Raw genomic sequence first — 13,489 nt, forward strand, 5'->3', positions numbered from 1 at the left:
CGGTGGGTGGTGATGACTAGCTGCCTTCCCTCTAGTCTTACACTGCTAAATTAGGGACGGCTAGCGCAGATAACCCTCGTGGAGCTTTGCGCGAAATTCAAAACAAACAAACAAACTAGTCTCTGTGTACATAGATGCTGAATTATATTCTGTTCAGTTCTATCCTATCTCTTGAGTAGTTTGGCCTTAAATTGGTTCAAATATGTTGTCTGAGTCTTGCGATGTCAAATGCTACGTTGAAGCTCCTTTCAAGGATGTTCTATTGAACTGAGGTCCGTTTAATTGTGCGGTCCAAGAAAGTCAATTGAAATAGTACGAGCTTGATAGATTGTTGCACTATTGTATTGAAAAAGCCCGTAATCATCAGTTTGGAAATACAGCACGTAGCGATGAACATGAACTGAAATAACATTAAAGTACACTCTGAGCATTATTCGCGTTTCTAAAAAAAGTCAAAAGATAAGAGAACGGCTCCAGTACCATTACGCTACCTCCAATAAAATTCACGATAGGAAAGACACTCTCATGGTCAAGTACCTTGCGTGGCTTCATTAATACTTTAAATATTCCGCCAGTATAGAAAAAAAAAGTTCATCAGACCAAATAAACACGTTTTAACTTATTCATTGTCCACAATTTGTGCTCTAAGATTAACTGAAGACATTTATTCCTGCTGCATCTGATATAAACAGCTTTTGAGATGGTTAGCAGTAGCCATATGACTGTTTTTTTTTGTGTTTTTTTTTTCGCACGGCACAATTAAACTTAATAGACTGCTGTTAAAATAATCATTCAACAAGGGCACAGTATGGTGTCTGTTTTACTTTACAGGCCTGTTCAATCATTCTTTTCTCTGGTCATTGAAGAAGAGTCGACAAGAGGCAGATATATCCTCTTTCGATTCACATTTTTAATAACCTTCGACGACATATATTTTTTGAACAGTCTTTATTATCGATTCCCTTACTTTAGACATGATATCACTATATCTGTATCTTTACAGGAGACAAAAAATCATATGACAAATCAAATAATCAGTCTACTTTGTACAAACAAATAATCGGAATGCCCTAAAAATGTTTATTTGGGTGGATAAGAAATTATTGACCAATCAATGTACAATAAGTATGTCCAAAGGAAAAATACTACAATGAATAATGTTTCCTTGCTGACGACCAAAATAGGATGTTGTAAAAACACAATGTCGTTTTAAATCAATCTGAATGCCCTAAAAATGTTTATTTGGATGGATAAGAAATTATTGACCAAACAATGTACAATAAGTATGTCCAAAGGAAAAATACTACAACGAATAATGTTTCCTTGCTGACGACCAAAATAGGATGTTGTAAAAACACAATGTCGTTTTAAATCAATACCTAAGTGTGTGAGTTAAATTAGCTCATTCATAGTTAATTTTTTTACTGAAGTATTTTAATCATTCAAGCGTGTTTTATATTAACATATGTAATATTGTAAGTGATTAATGGCATAGTTATATCTTAAATCATTGAAAGTAATTACAATAGTTAAAACAAGCATTACTTTGATTACTTGCCTTGAGATTTATTATTTCTTTTTACACTGGTACTAAATTTAATATAGAATTATATTAACTTTATTTTACGCTCGCTTTGGAAAAATTGGTATTAAGAATAACTCATTTGTTGTAGGATTAATTAAAAAGTATATTTTTTATTTCAAGGGACACATTCTTTTAAGTGTTTTATAGTTAACGCTTCCACTTTTTTCACAAGTTTTTTATATGTGTGATACTTTCACCAAATCCTTTGAAATCCACAGTTATTTTTCAGTTTTATCACGCTTGTTTAAATAGATAATACTAAAGCGAATTTCCAATATTTAAGGTTGTGCTTTTGTGGTATATATATATATATTGTAGATTAAAGTTCCATAAAAGTTTCCATGGAAACAGTATTTACCTATTTTAATAATATTAATGTATACTCAAGCACATGAAGATCTCCCTAATTTGTATTGTCAAATCGAAAGTTTCCTTTGACTCATAAAGACTTCTAAGAAACTATGAAACTGTCTATTGGGCCGTAACAATTCACTACTCATTCTTCACTGCAAGAAGTTACTCAGTATTCTAGAAATTGCTAATAATTATCTTAGTTATTCATTGATTTGCAGTTATTTCAGAATTAAGAGACTTAATAAAATTCTTATCTAATGTTTCGTTTTTTCAATACATTTGTTATTCGTTTCTTCTAGCCAAAAGCTAAGATGCTTTTCAATCAGTAAGAAAATATCAGTGTCCTTTAGTTTGAAATGTATAGTAAAACATTTCAAGTTGTGGTCTTTAATTCCGGCACAAGTTTAGCAAGAAGTTGAACTAAAATAAGAAATGTATAAGCCAAAGGTAAATGCGACCACTTTTTTTCGTTTTCTAAGCTGATAAGCTAAATGTCATTGGATAAAGAGTTTGAAACTTTTCTAACCTCGCTCCAATAATTGGAAATTAACATTATAATCAGATCTTGCTTAGTTGATACATTTTGTGTGAAACAAATTGTATTCCGTGGTATATTTGCATAATTAACGAACTAATTACTACCTCTAATTTGTTTTATATATACGTGTATGTATGTGTAATTCCAGACAACAAAGAAGATCGCACACAAAGAACATGAGTGGTACAAACTGAGAAAATCTCCCCTTCCCCCACCAGTAAATGAGGCACTTTTTTTAACAACACAGCGTTAGAGACACAACATTTCAAACTAACCTCTCTTAGCAAGGATAATTTTTTGCTCTAATTTTATGTCATATCCGAGGCTCACAAATACAGATTACATATGATAGATGGTACACTCCCAATGTTGTGTACATCTTATTTCTCCGGATAACTCTCTAACTGAGGTCCATTTTAGTAGTTATGGCCCTAGTTTTGTCTTTCTTTATGTGCTATGTTTTGGGTTTTTGGCCTTGTTGAGTAGATGATTTTTTTTTCAGAAATACGATTCTAGGTAAGGAACTGCTCCAGTGTTGTGCTGTAGTAGTGTTCCTCTAAATATTAACATATATAAACATATATATATATAACCATAACAGAATGACGAGGAACTTATGTACGCCGAGCTGACATTACCAGAAAATAAGACTAACATGGTAAGAACATCTGAGGACCCACCGACAGAATATGCTGCAATAGACTTCCAGAAGTCTAGGAAACTAACATCACCTCCCGGTAACGAAACTGAGGAAGAGGAAGAAGGCTTTTCAGTGGAAACTCCATTAATGAACAACAGGAAAGACGATAAAAAGGTGATAAACCTAATGAAGTAGTTCTATGCGGTGTCTGATTGTGTTCTTTTGTTTTGATGAAATTTGCATTTAAATACCCAATGGAATTTAGAGTTAGCAGGTGTACAAGATGAACTATAAAATAGCCAAGATAATTAGTCCTTTCCTTTAAGCATTGCACGAATAAGAATAATGTGTGTTGAATTCAATAACCAACTTCATAGGAGATAATTAAATTGTGTCAATTTACGACAAACGTTCCATCTGAAAGACACAAATGACTTATGTGTAACAGTTGTATACGTGTATGAAAACATATTATCTTATCTAGCTGTTGATAAACATTTACTAAAAAAAAAAGATAATATACATCATGTTATGACAAATCACTTGTCTCCAATAATAAGAAAGCATATTATTACATTGTCAAGTTAGATTAAAGGTAAGTTACGCTTATGGAATGAAAATATATTTCAATCATGAAATGATTAAGTATCTGATGGAATTCACAATGTTCCGTTGCAAACTTTCCAAAACATCAAACTAGATGGTTGTTAACTATTTAATTAATGCTGTTTTTATTTTTCTTGTAGAAATTCTAAATGATGATATTTATATATTAGCATAGCTCCTAGTTCAGCTACTGTCTTTACCTTATAATGAACAACAACTTTAAAAATACCGCATTTTATCACAATTCTTCATTTTAGTTACATTCCCACGTTTTATTAGCTATTATCTAAATTTATCTACAGATCAAAGGCATTTGCAAATAAAGTACCAACTTATTCAGATATAAATCCATGCTGAAATAAATTGCATTCTAAATTACACATTTACACCTTTTACGAAAATTGAAGACTATACACATTGGATTACAGTTAGAAGCTATGCTGTCAGCTGCATAAGATATGATTTTTAGCAGGATATTAATTTGAAACTTGCAAATATTCTACAGACATTTACAAAATACAAAGGGAAAATTAATGGTTCTGTAAAAAAACTATCATTAGAAAGTTCAACTGTTAGAAAACTTAGTTTTCTGAAGAATATCAGTAGAAGTATGTGAATCCTAAATTAAATAGTAATGTTAAGGTAGGTAAAAAATAAGAACTATATGAAGAGAGTATATTACTCTATCAATAGCGATCAATAAATTATTTTTATATTTTGTTCATTTACTTTATGTTAGTTTGTTGTCTTTAGGAGTTTTATGAGCAGTAGGTGATGATATGAATTTTGTGATCCAAATAGAACCATAATCAGGCGCGTATTCATTTCAGGTGTTGAGAAACAACGCAAAAATTGTTTAAATAAAATTCTTTCTTATGATATCACAATTTATGAAAAAATATTTATAATATCACATGAGATGACATGGAAATGTAATAAAGGCAAACGCTCGTACAAGTTATTTATACATAAATCAAAGTATTCGTGTATTCAGTTCTTCTTTTGCATTACAGTTTTGTTGTCTTATACTTCGAAATACAAGTTTCTAAAAGTATGAAAAGCGAAATAGCTTGGATCCATAACTTTTTTCATGACTTCACTGATAAAAAATTAAAGCAAACAACTATAACGACAAAAGTATTAACTGGTCTATAAACCAGTAACAGTAATGTCATTAAGTTCAACCTCTCTCTCGTTCTAGCAGTATTTAGAATTAAAATGAAACCAAAATACTTTGAGAAAATATAATGCAATTAAATTCGAAATTCTTAAGAATCTGTGGTTCCTTCTGCTTAGGAAATCATACAAGCCAGTTGCCTTTCCATTTCTAAATGCAATGCAAATATTGTAAATTATTTAATCCAAATCTAGCGTATGCTTATGGATACTACAAATCACAACTTTTAGTGTCGTCTGCGACAGGAATAGATTCAATTATTAAACTAAGTGTAAAGAGAAATATGTTTTTGAAGTGTTAAAGTGGTTTCATATCCTTAGGATGATAGAAATGAAAATTGGATCTCTTGGAATGTAAATAGGTTGCATTGAGAACAGAAGTAAAACTGAAATAATTTGGACGCTTAAATACCACACATCCATCTCAAAATTTTTATATCTATCTGTGAAATCGTTGTAATAGCTCTCCTCTTCATAACGTTCGCTTTTGAGTTTTAATTGAGTTTGTTTACTTGTTATACTTAGTTTTTCTATACCCTTCTACATTTTGTAAAATAACCTTTCTTTGTATGTTTCTGACGTTATGCGTTAAATATGCTTCATAAAAAGAAGAGTTTTGTGTTTGTTTTCAGTGGATGCGAATGGAACGAGACAAACCAACGGTGTCCACGCCTGTTTGACAGAATAACTGTTCGTTCTCTGTGAGTCACTGCTGAAGATCTGTATGTCTCGATGTTTTGCTTAGAAACCCTTATTTGACATAAACTACATAAAAGGCTACCCTGTTGCCTACGTGCATGCGTGTGATAATTCTCACATTTCCTTACAGAATCTTCCTTATCAAAGTTATTCGTCGTGAAGAATGACTTCAACATCTTGAAGAACTTCAATAATTCTAAGAGTGCTGACTCATCTATAAAAGACGAACCATGTATTCATTCTTACTTTAACATTCTATCTCAAGAAGTTCGCCTTTTCGATTTTTGTTTTTAGATTTCTATGTTGCTAAACGTAGCAATTCACACGAATGTCTCAGAAAGTAATGGACTCAGTAAAATATCACTCACGTTGTTTTATTTTTATTTTTTTATAAAATCTTTTTGCAAAACTTCACCTCGACGGCTGTAATTAGTTTTGCTTATTTAAGATCTTTATTGTGTACGTTAGCTATTCAATACGGGTTGTTGCTATTTCAAAATAGTGAATATTAGAGGAAGACGTCTTATGCTTAAGATCTATTGTTGTTCTTGTGCAGGTATTTTTATTTCAGTTAGCCTATTTACTGTATTGTTTTTCTCTGTGTAGTTTAAACCAATTTAGTGAGTTTTTAATATAATTTAATGAACGATATCACGAATGAAATAAAGGCAAAACTAAGCAACGTGCTGCTAGCGACACGTTTTCTTTTTTATGTTTTGTTAAATTGTTATGTTAATTTCAACAGTATTAGTAACTTCCTTACATAAATCGTGGACTTTTCATTGTGTGTAAAACTTCTAAATACTGTGGAATTATTTATGTAGCACAGTAGTAACTCCTTCCTTGTATTTTTATTTGTAAATCTGTATAATTATAATGACGCTGAAATTAATCATTATACTCTTTCACTTATAACTTGCTTCAGGTTGGTCATCTCTAGTTTTGAAGGTGAATACGTAATTATGTTAAAAATGATATGTATATCTGAATCATGTTTATAATAATCAAATGTTTCTTCGTTATGCCAGTATTGTTCAGTATTGTCATCAATAAATCTGAAACTAAATGAAGCTATTTGTAATAAAAATTCATAAAACAAATTATATTTCAAAATTTACGTATCCAAAATCTTCTTTTGGATTCAAGAGCTGCATATTATTTCTATTTTGGATAAAAAACATCAAAACAATATTAAAAACTACAATAGCGAAATCCACGTTTTTTATTGCTGGTTTTCTTTTTATTAGAAAATAGTTTAATTACTTAAGGTTTTTTGTAAAAAGCTTAGAAATTAAATTCTATATGTGCCGTTTTTCTTTACTAATATTCAAAAATTTATATATTTTGGTAAAGTTACAGTTAGCCCGTTTGTTTTAGACATTAGGCAAAGTAGATATTAAAGCTGTGTTATGTTTAAGTTCATAATACGAAATGTGGTATTTTGTAAGTGTAAAATGTATTAAATTGTGCCTTTGTATTCCATTGATATAATTCTGCCTTCATATGAATGGTGTAATGATGTAAACCCTTCCACAAAGATTATTAAAAAGCATCAATAACAGGGAGAATATATGGTTGGTTTCTTTTTTTTACAAACTATGAAAATGTTACGTAATTTTACTTATTTAGAGTAATTCTCCTTAAAATTCCGATCTTTTTTTTTCTCTTTCTCTCTCTCTCTCACTGTTCTCAATATTTCAATTTTAAACTATTTTCATTTTTGTCATTTATTTTAAGTACGGTAGTATTTAATAGTGCGGATCGACAAGGATTTCAAATAATTCACTAACCGAAAAGCCACTGTATTGAATCCCTAAGTAAAAAACCGACCATTGAAAGTATTGGTTACGATATTTTATACGCATATATAGTATTAATACGCTTAAAAGGCCGCTAATATTTCAAATATTTGTAAAGCATCAAATGTTTTGTTTGTTTGTTTGTTTGTTTTTAATTATGCACAAAGCTACACAAGGGCTATCTGTGCTCTGCCCACCACGGGTATCGAAACCCGGTTTCTAGCGTTGTAAGTCCGCAGACATACCGCTGTGCCACTGGAGGGCCAAATGTTTTGTCTACTACCTAAATACCTGATCACGTCAGCGAGGCTAGCGCCCAGACAATTCGGACTATCGTTACAAGATTTCTCCAGCTTCCTTGACTGATCTGTGAGTATCCGATTTTGATATTCCGATAAAAATCCACATATATATATACAGGTATAACATAAATGGTAAACATATCATGCACGTACTTAAATATCTTTTTAACCCAACGGATGGTGCTACATAGCAATGGATAAACACGTGACAGTTTCTACAGGTAAAGTATACACTTTATACAGGTATAACATAAAAGGTAAACAAACAAGGGTATTAAAAAGCTATGAATTTTGAAATGAAGTAGGGATTCTGCTACAAAAAGTAATGAAACAAGAATTACAACCACAGTCACAAATTTATAAAATTTATTCCCTTCTTTGGCAGCCTTATATATCTGTAGGCTAAAGTAAAGATTAAATTTTATAAATTTGTGATTGTGTTTTAATTCTTGTAAAACTTATAGCTATCAGGGATATGGGGATATGGCTATACTGAAAGTTTATGTATGTTGTGTCCATTCCATGGACATATAAACATATTGTAATATTGTATAGCTAGATGAAGCAGTCTAAGTTTGCCAACCAATGTAGGGATTAAAAATCATTTTACAATCTATCCAACTAGTATCACTTTACTTGTTTATGTACTTTTTACTGCAGCATTTATTCTGTTTTGGATACTTCTTACAGCAATTCTACGAATACCCAATGATCTCTACTTTCCATTAAAATTTCTTTTTTCTTCTATCTATAATTATATCTCACATATTTTATTGTGTTCCTTTATGATCCGATATTATTTGACTTAGACTCCTACTTATTCATAAATCTATATAATTATCATATCGAAGTGTAATAGCTTTCCCTTACCCAACAGTTCTAGGATTTCTGCAATCCATTCGTACTAAAAGCTCATACTACAGTGTAGTTGATTAGTACCCTAAGGCTTCTCAAGACTCCTACTTCATTATTAATTTATATGCATTCATATTTAGAAACATATCTGTGGAGCTTTATCGTGTTCGTTTCTATCGTCAGTTTTTGCTGCACTTCGGATTTATATTACTAATAAACAGAGTATTATATTACTAATAAACTCGTGGTGAGTATAACACAAATGACCCATTGTATAGCTTGGAGCTCAATAATAAACAAACAACTTCACCCCTGAAGAAACTACCATCACACTCTGAAAACAACAATTTTTCATTATTAACTTTAACTAATGCTGTTAAAAACTTAATTTTAACACGTCCTTATCACACTTGAATATTTTCTAAGGGTTAAGCAAGTTTCTTATATTTGGGTTTGGCGTTCGCATGCAAACCCATTAAGAACAAGAAGATCAATAAGATTTCTGTACTTCCCTTAAAAGTGAAACCTTCAGAGGACCTTAAAATACGATGCTAAAACATGATAGGTTCTCATAACAAAAATGTTTTCTATAAATCATAAAATATTATAATTAATAAAACCACAATAATACTATGTAAGTCCTAGTTTCCTAGAAATCGAGTGTTACATTTTTATGACTATATTTATATATTCATTTGGTATAAAATGTACAGCCACCTTACGATCTTTTCGAAAACTAGAATATTTTCTAATTATATATATGTATATAAACGAAGCTTTAGTGCAAATACATTAAGGTAAAAATGTAGACAAATAGATCTACTTGTTATTTGCAACAAAGCCTGGAAACCTAACAAAAGCGAACAGCATTATACTAGATGAAAGATTTTTGTACTTACCGCAGTAATACTTAAAATGCAGAAATGCTTTCATGCAGAAATAAGTTTTACATGATGCAAATGCTATGTAGTTGTGTAAATGAGCATTTTAATAGATACAACTGAAATATATGTGTATGTGGATTCACTCGTCCAAAATATTCAAATATGCGATATTGCTCATAATATTCTTTCCTCTTTCAAGAAATATAACAGTTTAATAGCTTCCGAGTAGAAATATGACATAGGAATGCAATGAAACATCTGGGCGAGATTGTGAACAATAATAGGCATTTCACAACATGATTAATTGTACTAAGTTTTACAGTGATACCAGGAAAATTATGTTACGCTACTAAAATATTTATCTCTTTATTGAATAATAACAAAATCAGCTAAACTATTACGATGATTGAGTTTTAAAAACATTTCTACCACATAATAGTTACACAAAAATTAACAATAAAAAAGTAAAAAAACAACAAAAGAAGATATTGTTTTATGAGATTTGTTAAGTACAACCAATTGTCAAAAGAAAATTAGATCAGGGTATTATGCCCAATTTTAATAAGCAATATGCTTTTAACCATTTATTGCACAATGACAAGATATGGCGCAATCTGGGTTGATCTTAAATTATACCACTTTTTAAATTCTAAATTAATTTTTTAATGTGTTAATTTCGTGGCTGAACAATAATTAAAAGTTAATGCTGAATACATAATGTGTGTCTAGATAGTATTGCTATCAATATGATGATAGCTAGCTCTTTAGATCCTTATGATGATACCAACATTGGAAAGATTATTTTTGGCAAAAGACACTTTTGATTCTGCCAAGAAAAACTTTAAGGCTATTTATCCCCAAAATTAAAACCTATGTTCTTTTTTGATAAACGATCAACGACTGTCAACATAGTCAACAGTACAAGAAAAAAAAACAAATTAGAAAATATTTTGTAAATGATTCGTTAATTTTTTCTAAATTGAGAACTTTTTACCGTGTAATTTAACTTTGTTATATTTTTTTGCAACAGCGTTCAATTTTTAAAATTTGATTCTAATTCTTAGTATTTTCATTTCGTTTCCAACATTTATTTATTCAGATAAAAAAAAATGTTAAGTTAAGATATTATAACGCTAAATTTTATGGTTGAATCACCATGAGGGGCATATAAACCGCCATTTTACTTCTTTTTGCTTGATAACACACAAAGAAAACTTGTTTATCTTGTTATAAAAATACGTAAGTACATTGTATGTTATTTCTTTCTAATTATATAAATCGTTTCATTTTTATATCATATGAATGTTTTTCTCTTGCCAACTTATTTTAAATAGCAATATATTTCAAAATGTGATAACAGAGCGTGGCTACACCATTTCGTTGAAACCTTAGAAAACAAAGGACAACTTTCTTTCAAACTGGATTAATTTCAAATAAAATTATAGATATAGCGACTGCGGCGAGGAAAAATTTTGAAACGTATTTGGTTAACTTTGTAAAAAAAAATAATGTTAATGAATAGTATTTCTAATGTTCTAAAATTAAAGTATTTCAATAAAATATTATAAAAGCTAGAATAATGAGGACGCACTAAAAATAGTCCCGAATTTCAGCACTCTAAGTCAGTAAACTTACCGCTGTCCCACCGGGTGACAATAATAGAAATATATATATATGTACATATCAGTAACTCCCAGTATATAGGTCAAACCAGAACGACTGTATGGAAACGGTTTAATAACCAAAAATCGTCGATCAAAATGAACAAAGAACTTCTAGTTGCAAAACACTTTAACATGCCTGACCACTTTCTTGAAGACATGAAATTTAGATGTATACAGAAAACTTTTATATCAAACAGAAAGAGGGAAATTAAAGAAGCTTACTGGATAGCACGGTTAAGTACTGTGACGCCGAATGTCATCAGTCTCGAACCCCGGATTGTTGACCTTCGTACGCCTCTAAAAGAATTACAAAACCAAATTTATAATTAAATTAATTTTTACTATTAGTATTAACCATGTTTTTATTCATGTTTCCATTTCTCCATTTTTTGGTATTGTTTCCTATACATATGTTTTCATTATCATTTTCTCTAATTCCCATCCCCTTTTGTTTTTATTATATTTTATATCCTATGGCAACTATTTTAGCATCTTTTTAACCATTATCACTCTTACGTGATTAATGTAATGTACACTTTTTTTTGTACAAACTAAAACTGACAGTAACGTCTCCAGTTATGATTGGCTAGGCTTCATAGCTAACTCATCTGGAACATCCGGCTTACGTACCTATATATTACATTGCACTCACTAACCATCACCCTTTATTTTCCTGAAGAAGAATAGTCAACTAACTCATCTGGAACATCCGGCTTACGTACATATATATTACATTGCACTCACTAACCATCACCCTTTATTTTCCTGAAGAAGAATAGTCAACTATTCGAATGCGCTCAAGTTTTCGGTCTGTTTTTTAATTCATTGCACCTTTTGTGTGTGGTTCTGTGTGTTAACTCTTTAATCAATATACGTATTCCTATTAATAACATATCTTAATAGCTTCTATCTTAAATAAATGAGGACACGAAGTAAAAATGTAGTATTGCTGCTGATTCAAAAATAAGAACATCTAAACCAGAGTTTTCTAAACGTTTTAGCTTCAATGAGATAAATGGAACTTGAATAAAAGAAACAAGGGCATTTGTTCAACTTTAATAAGAATTTAAATACTTTCTGAATTACTGGAAACATACAGTCGATTAACAAGTAAATAAAGTATCATTAAAAGATAAACGTATTCACAGGAAGTACAAAAAATAGTCTTTTTGTATATTCTTATCAAATCGAGTTTGCTGTTATTTATATTTCACGATTTTAGAAAAATATTTAATTCAATTAAGAATTATATTGTTGCTTTGTTACACTAAAGCTGATGTTGAAGAACGGTGAAGTGCTGAGGAATAAAACGAAGATTATCATTATCTGAATGAAAGATCGTTAAAATGAATAATATGTTAAATATAGATCATCAAAATACAGACTTTATTTGTTGCTGAAGGTATAAAAAAGAAATTATAATGTTTTTAAATACTTAGCATAAGTAGCCCGTTTGGAGCAAAACGTTTTTGGTTAATTCATCGTAAATCATGAAAACTGTCACAAAAGTAATGTTAATTTAATTCTAAAGTTATTGTAGCTCTAAAATACGTTACCAAATGTTATTAATAAGAAACATATAGTTTACATTTAATTTGTTGAGATTATCTACACTTATTCTTCTCTTAATTATATATGTTATTAATAAGAAACATCTAGTTTACATTTAATTTGTTGAGATTATCTATAGGTATTGTTCTCTTAATTGTATATGTTATTAATAAGAAACATCTAGTTTACATTTAATTTGTTGAGATTATCTACACGTATTGTTCTCTTAATTGTATATGCTATTAATAAGAAGCATCTAGTTTATATTTAATTTGTTGAGATTATCTACACGTATTATTCTCTTAATTGTATATGTTATTAATAAGAAACATCTAGTTTATATTTAATTTGTTGAGATTATCTACACGTATTGTTCTCTTAATTGTATAACTGATTGTCCAAGTAAAAATAAGTTGCAGAGGCAAGATTATATATATATAAACATATATTACCAGCAGCTTCGTGATAAATCAAAATGTTTATTACACGAATAACTGATATTGCTTAAAGATCGTACATTAATCATGATAACGTACAAAACATTTTTACAGAAAGATAGCCTTATATATTTTTTTAAACCTGCAAAGTTGTAACTTCTTGAAGTACGTAAGAAAAGGGTATGTTGCTGCAATCTCAGATTATTATCATAAATACAGAGATAGAGCTAGAATATCAGATTAATTAAATTATGGAATGGCTACAAACCAAATAGATATATATATATTTTACGTGTAACACTTGTAAAACACATAGGATTATAATATGTAAGAACCTAATAATGTTACAGAGAGACTCACCTCCGGATAGGTACCCTGTCCAGCATAGTTATATGTGTT

The 13,489-nt window shown here is 30.0% G+C and overlaps 1 protein-coding gene across 5 annotated transcripts in view; it reads left to right on the plus strand.

Moving 5' to 3' along the window:
- LOC106467439 (hemicentin-1-like) overlaps positions 1-7,166 on the plus strand; it is a 120,565-nt gene extending 113,399 nt beyond the window's left edge. For all 5 annotated transcript variants that reach the window (XM_022394295.1, XM_022394255.1, XM_022394402.1 and 2 more), the window contains 2 exons: positions 3,079-3,291; positions 5,532-7,166. In XM_022394295.1, the coding sequence (XP_022250003.1) occupies positions 3,079-3,291; positions 5,532-5,579 (261 nt within the window). In that variant the 3' untranslated portion in view covers positions 5,580-7,166. The remainder of the gene's footprint in view (positions 1-3,078; positions 3,292-5,531) is intronic.
- Positions 7,167-13,489: the final 6,323 nt, after the last annotated feature.

The sequence above is a fragment of the Limulus polyphemus genome, unplaced genomic scaffold (assembly GCF_000517525.1).
Source record: "Limulus polyphemus unplaced genomic scaffold, Limulus_polyphemus-2.1.2 Scaffold2, whole genome shotgun sequence".
Lineage (NCBI taxonomy): Eukaryota > Metazoa > Arthropoda > Merostomata > Xiphosura > Limulidae > Limulus > Limulus polyphemus.